This window comes from Stylophora pistillata, chromosome 4 (genome assembly GCF_964205215.1).
Source record: "Stylophora pistillata chromosome 4, jaStyPist1.2, whole genome shotgun sequence".
Classification (NCBI taxonomy): domain Eukaryota; kingdom Metazoa; phylum Cnidaria; class Anthozoa; order Scleractinia; family Pocilloporidae; genus Stylophora; species Stylophora pistillata.
The window spans coordinates 44,597,395-44,603,953 of NC_142522.1; the positions used below are offsets into that span (position 1 = coordinate 44,597,395).

General features: G+C 37.2%; 1 protein-coding gene across 1 annotated transcript; it reads left to right on the plus strand.

The window, feature by feature from the left end:
- The first annotated feature begins 11 nt into the window (after positions 1-11).
- LOC111326653 (cytochrome c) lies at positions 12-2,809 on the plus strand. The gene is made up of 5 exons (XM_022930700.2): positions 12-130; positions 1,035-1,123; positions 1,360-1,522; positions 2,160-2,207; positions 2,527-2,809. Exons 2-5 carry the CDS (start codon positions 1,040-1,042, stop codon positions 2,559-2,561), a joined length of 330 nt encoding a protein of 109 aa, XP_022786435.1. The 5' UTR covers positions 12-130; positions 1,035-1,039; the 3' UTR covers positions 2,562-2,809.
- The last annotated feature ends 3,750 nt before the right edge of the window (positions 2,810-6,559 follow it).

The following is a 6,559-nucleotide window of genomic DNA, read 5'->3' on the forward strand; positions in this document are numbered from 1 at the left end:
ATTTCGAACGTCTTACATAAGCGATGACGCAAACCGTTTTTATCCTTTCAAATTGTCACTCGGAGGAAGTGTGAAGCAATACGTGTTGCCGGTTGCGACTTTGTATTTCAACGCAGTTTTTTTATCTAACGTAAGTATAAATCAGTCAAAATTCCTCTTTTATCATTCTTATACGTCTATTTACTACTCTGTTTAGTCATTTAGGTTTGTTTAGTGATCAGGGGACCGTTTCTGTCGTGTCACACGTGTGTGCGTGCGGAATTTTACCGGCTTGTATTTGACTCTTGTACTGATGAAAGTTCATGTTCGCCGTCACGGTTTTTGCTTTCCTTTCTTGCTAATGAACACAGAGATTAAAATTATTTCCAAACGCTGTTCGTATTTTAAGAAAATTTTCCAGAGGGAAGGCATTATTGAGTATGTTTCGACTTGTCGCGTAGTAATATTCTGAGAAAACCGGTGATCGAGTCGAATCAAATAGTCAAGCGCTTTACGGGTTGTTCGTGATGTATGTAGAAAATTGAAACATTCTAAGAAAGATAGTTACAAAGGGCGTAAAAAACCTTGCGTCTAAAAGATCATTGCCTAGAAGTCCTCCGTTCGTAAACATCTGCTCTCTCGTGTTCTAGTCACAGGTTTTTGCCCCAACCGATAGTTTTAAAATACCATGCTCCGCTTAAAGCGTGATGCAACTTTTAAAAATTTTCTGTTTTATGCAAAACATATTTGTCTTGCATATGATGTAGTTTGGGATAGCTAATCTGTTATGTAATCAAATTCTGTTCAGTTGTGCTTCTTATGAGATGATTGTCTTCATTTCTCCTTCTCCTGTCTAATTTCCTCCGGTCTATGTATATTAGATCAGAGCACTTGGTTGTAGACCAAAGTTTCGTTCTTGTGAATGTGAAATACCGATGTTGAGTACTGTTTAAAGGTTAACCATATTGTGCCTTGGTTTTCAAGGCAATACAGAATTATTGAAGAAGTTTGTGCCATTGCTTTGTCACTAAAGGTATCTGTTATTATTGATTCAGGAACGATGGGTGATATTCCAGCAGGAGATGCCACTAAGGGGGCCAAGGTCTTCAAAACAAAGTGTGCACAGTGTCACACAGTAGAGGCAGTAAGTGAAAAGTTCTTAACTTCATCTCTCTTGAGATTTTAGAGAGTACTTTGGAGTGGTGTAACATAAAATCATTACTGACCCAAAGTGAAGCAGTCTCTTCCTTGAATGAGTTGTTAGGTTTTGAAAAGTCCTAAGACATCTTTTCTGCTACCACTGCTACAGATAACTCATAGTACCTAGTTAAAAAGATCTCCTAAGTAATGCCTGAGCAGTTCCTTTTGTTTTCTATTTAGAATGGTAAGCATAAAACGGGTCCAAACCTTCATGGGTTGTTTGGTCGCAAGACTGGACAGGCACCAGGTTTCACTTACACTGATGCTAACAAGAACAAAGGTATCACATGGGGCCCAGACACTCTGTGGATTTACCTGGAAAATCCTAAGAAGTACATTCCTGGTAGGACTATAGATGTAGTTACAATGCATGCTTAATAACAGGAAATTTCCTAGAGCAAGTTTTTTTCTGAACCTGTTAATGGATTAGTGGTTGACTTTAAATGGAACACCATGTTATCTTGAAGTACTAGAGTAGCACAGTAAGCTTTTAACAGTTAACCTATTTTGAAAAATTCAGGCCTCATTTTAGTTTTTCATTTTTTCTTCTCATTCTTTGCATGCTGTTTCAAAAGCCCCACTTTTACTGCTGGAAACTTGATGCAAAAAATTCTTTGGAGTATGTAACATGAACACCATGTTCAAAACCACATAATGACACTGGTGGAATTGAATTCAGTGCAATCAAGTAGTACAATGAGCTTTGTTGTATTGCATGATGTGACACAACTTGGTTTCAATTTGTGACTTACCATGTGTTTTGCAATCTTGAGAATTCTTTTATCGTAAAATTTTAACAGAGGATGTGGAATAAAGTATTATGGATTAACAGTTAAACCATAGCTGTGTTGTAATCATGTTCTTGCCAAGTAAAAGTCATTTGAAATTAGTGCAGGAGTTGCATGAAATTCTGAGTAGACCCTTCGTTTTTCTCCTTGACTAGTTTCAAGTGTTAAATTAATGTTACTCTATTCCTAAAGGAACAAAGATGGTCTTTGCTGGTCTAAAGAAGAAAACTGAGAGAGCAGGTTGGTAAAACATTTTCTGAGAGATTCTCTCAACCCACATAGCACTTTCTTTATATCTCAGAAGATTTTTTGGAAACATTAATTATACTATTTTCTAATGTCAAATTGTGAGATTTTGAAGCTTGTAAAGCTATATAGTTGCCAGAATACAAAAGGATGAGAAGAGAAAGAAAAGGAATGGTAACAAAAAAAGCAAGGGGGTTTTAGGTGTAAGAGGAGGACCTCTTGTTTGCTTTAACTACACTTTGAGGTACATACCTAAGTTTGACCTTAATGCAAAAATATTAATGTGAGCAAAACATTTGTTTATTGTTTTTAGATCTCATCGCATATCTGAAGGAGGCCACAAGCTGAAACCCATTTTGAGAAAATAATGCAGTAGTGACATGCAATTATATGGATTTGACTTTCTTTTTATCAAGCATGTAACATACTATTTCAAATGACACTACACAAGACTGGTGTGGATTACTGGGATGTGTCTGAACAACTTTAATTAATTTGATGTACAGGATGTGAAACAGTATTATTTACAAGGCTGTGCTTTGTTTAAGTGTGCTGATTTCAAAAGGTTATGGTGTCAATAAAATTCTTGAGTTTTATATGCTGCTCTTTCGTCTTCCTGGGGTGGGAAGGGAATAAAATCAAAGACAATTATACTTCCAAGTTGAATTAAATTTAAGAGATGTGGGAACATGAGTTATGTGCACAGGGGGGGTCTCTTGGGAGAAATAGTTTTCAAGTTTTGCCTTTTAAGTATTTTGATTGTCAGTTTTGGTTAACTACCATTACTGATTTTTAAACCAGATTTATGATACATGCATTTTTAAATCAACCAAATTCAAGTTCATTCAAGGCCTTAAACTAGAAGGTAAAGGATAGTTAAATACCTTATCTGGACATCATTGTGGTCACTAGGACAAAGTTAGCTCACTGTTTCTTCATAGCTAACACAACAATCCTGGGAGGGACATTTCTCTAGGGTGTTAACTGTGAACTACCAGAACAATGTAACTCTTCAACTGTGATTTTAAGTTTATGCCATTGTACCCTGTGTCACTAAAACAGTTCTCATTAGGAGCAATTTGCAAGCTGTTAAGGTCAGAGATGACTTGTTAATCCATTTCAAGCTGTGTACTGTTTAATCTCCTGTTACACAGATCAAAACACTCGAAAACTTTAAGAGTACAGAACTGTTAGAGGTTTGTTACAATTTTGTCAAGCAGCATTTAGAAAGACTTGTACACTATGATCGTCTTGATCAACCTTGACAACTTTGTAACATCTCTCCCTCACTAAGTGAATTAATCTTTAAACCAGTTGGAAAACAGACTATATTTCAGCTAAGCCTTCCCATTTAGATAATTTTTGAGAAACTTTTCAGCCACTTGACCTGGGTGCTACATCATGCAACTGCTCAGTCAGGTGTCCTTACCAATATTTCTTCCCACAGTAAAAAGTGGGGACTACAGGTATGCACTAATCATGATTATTAAAAACTGGATCATTGGATAATGCAATTCAAGACTTTTTATTGGCTTAGCCATTAAGGTATATGAGCTAATATACCATAATCTAATATCTGTACATTGTAACATCCAGTTTCTTACAAAATAAAGTCGAGAAGATTTGTCTAATATCTTGGGGGCATTTTTTTTTTTAATAAAACAATTATTCCACTCATGCTTGTTGGATATGAGATGATTATAGCCAACGAGGCGCGTAGCACCTCATTGGTTATCTATCATCTCACATCCAATGCACGCTCGTAGAATAATTGTTAAATACTCAATGAGACCACCCTTCCAATTTGAAGTTTCTTTTTGGGTGCCCTGCACCCCCTCCCTCCCTTTGCACCGTGGTATGGTTATGGTTAAACCGCCTCCCGGTTAGCTCAATGGATAGAGCACTGGACTGTAGTGCGGGAGGTCGAGGGTTCGAGCCCCAGCCAGACCAACACTCAAGGTCATAAAATAATTGAGAAGAATTTGCTACCTTTCTATAACATCAAGAAATGGTTAGATATTCTAGTCTTCTCGGATAGGGACAAATAAATGGAGGTCCCGTCTCCTGCAGGGTTGGGGCAAGAGACGTTAATTTCCCACACACGAGATTACTGTGTGATGGATGTCCTCCCCTGGGGTGGGATGGGTGGGTTAGGACAGCAGGTCCACATCAGCTATTACAGCTGCCAAATTAATCAACCCGCTTAAACAAATAAATGAACTTCAACTTCAACTACTCTTGAATGAATTAGCTTATCATGGTAATTGAAGGTTTTTCAACCAAAGGGGAGCCAGCTGTCCAGAATTTATCAAAACTGAGCAACAGTTCTGACCTTCAGATACAATGAAATATATGAAGTTCATATATTTTGCACTGCGGTATTAGATACATATGATGCACGATCCTCGCAGTAGATAGCGCTATTTGAGCAATAGCGAAAATCAGACCTGAAAAAAATCAGGCCTGTACGGGATTCGAACCACTGACCTCTGCGATACTAGTGCAGCGCTCTATCATCTGCCACTGTTTGGCATTTTTTTAAGTGAACTCTCGCACATGCTCGTGTAATGTTCCTGAATTCAAACAGGGAGCTGCCATTTCAAGCCAGTTCTTCACTAAACCAAATGACCTTGATAGTACCAGTCTAGTATCTGGGATAAAGAGCTGACTCAAATCTCCTGGATTGTAAATCCATTCATGATTCACACACTTCTCAAGGCTAAATCCATTCCCGAACCTATTCAACCACTCCCACCCTTCTGTAAATTAAAAAGAGAAACAAATCATGCACAATCTAATATTTAAACAAAACAAGCAAAGGATGATAAACACCTTTCGCTGAATTGCTACTTGCTGGAATGTAGGTTTATTCTTGTCCTTAACAGTAACATCCTGTTAAAACAAACCTTGCTTGGTTAGTATTCTTTAAGACAATGTAACCGAAAAGCCTTGAAATCAGCAGTAGATAGCGCTATTTGAGCAATAGCGAAAATCAGACCTGAAAAAAATCAGGCCTGTACGGGATTCGAACCACTGACCTCTGCGATACTAGTGCAGCGCTCTACCAATTGAGCTAACAAGCCAACTGGGAGCAGGCCGTTAAGTTGATTCGTAATAAACCCGTGATGATAAATCAGATACAATGAGTATATGAAGTTCATATATTTGAACTGCGGTATTAGATACGTATGATGCACGATCCTCGCAGTAGAGAGCGCTATTTATGCAATAGCGAAAATCAGACCTGAAAAAAATCAGGCCTGTACGGGATTCGAACCACTGACCTCTGCAATACTAGTGCAGCGCTCTACCAATTGAGCTAACAAGGGTTTATTACGAATCAACTTAACGGCCTGCTCCCAGTTGGCTTGTTAGCTAAATTGGTAGAGCGCTGCACTAGTATCGCAGATGTCAGTGGTTCGAATCCTGTACAGGCCTGTTTTTTTTTTTCAGGTCTGATTTTCGCTATTTCTCAAATAGCGCTATCTACTGCGAGGATCGTGCATCATATGTAGTTCTGACCTTGTTTTTTTAATGGATAGAAGACAAATCTTAGAGAGCAAATCAAGGATTAACTTGCTGAGTGTAGGTAAAGTGAACACTTGCCAAGGGTATGGGCCACTTGTAACACTTATACTTTTGCTAGGTTATAGTCATTTTTCTGTATTTTCAAACTTACTAGGAGAGCACACTCCTACAAGGTTTTGCAAATTTCCATTGAAATTACACACAAGACTTCCAACTTGCCAATGAAAAAAGAAATGTGCCCAAAAGAACAGAAGCTTATCAGTTTGATTCTGATAAACTTAACAAATATCAAAATATCTTGACCATATGAAAAATAGAAATGTAGGCTCAGGAGTGCAATAAAGGATGAATCCCAAATGGAAATCATTTGAAATTTTAGCTTTTATGATGTATTAGAGACTTCTATTTATTCATGAAACTATAAAAAAAGTGTCATGTACATCTTATACAAAACGTTAGTACACTCCAGCACTCAAAATTATTTTAAACAAAATTTTATTCATTTTTTAAAGGTTGTTACACAGTCCCATTTGTAAAAAATCCAGTTATTCACAAGTTTTTCACAGAAATAGACCCAACAAAGTTAAAAAGGCAATTAATTGGCTAACAACTATGAAACACTGCTTTGTTTAGTCTAACAATGAAAAAGAAACTGGACAAGATCAAACCAGCATCATTTCATACAAAACTATGACACTAAGAGTACAAACAATCCATTTGGAGATTCATCGGATCTTTTCAAGACAGATTGTAAATAATTGGTGGAATTCAAACTTTAGGTGATGTCAAAGAAACAGTTAAAGAGATTGGTCAAAATG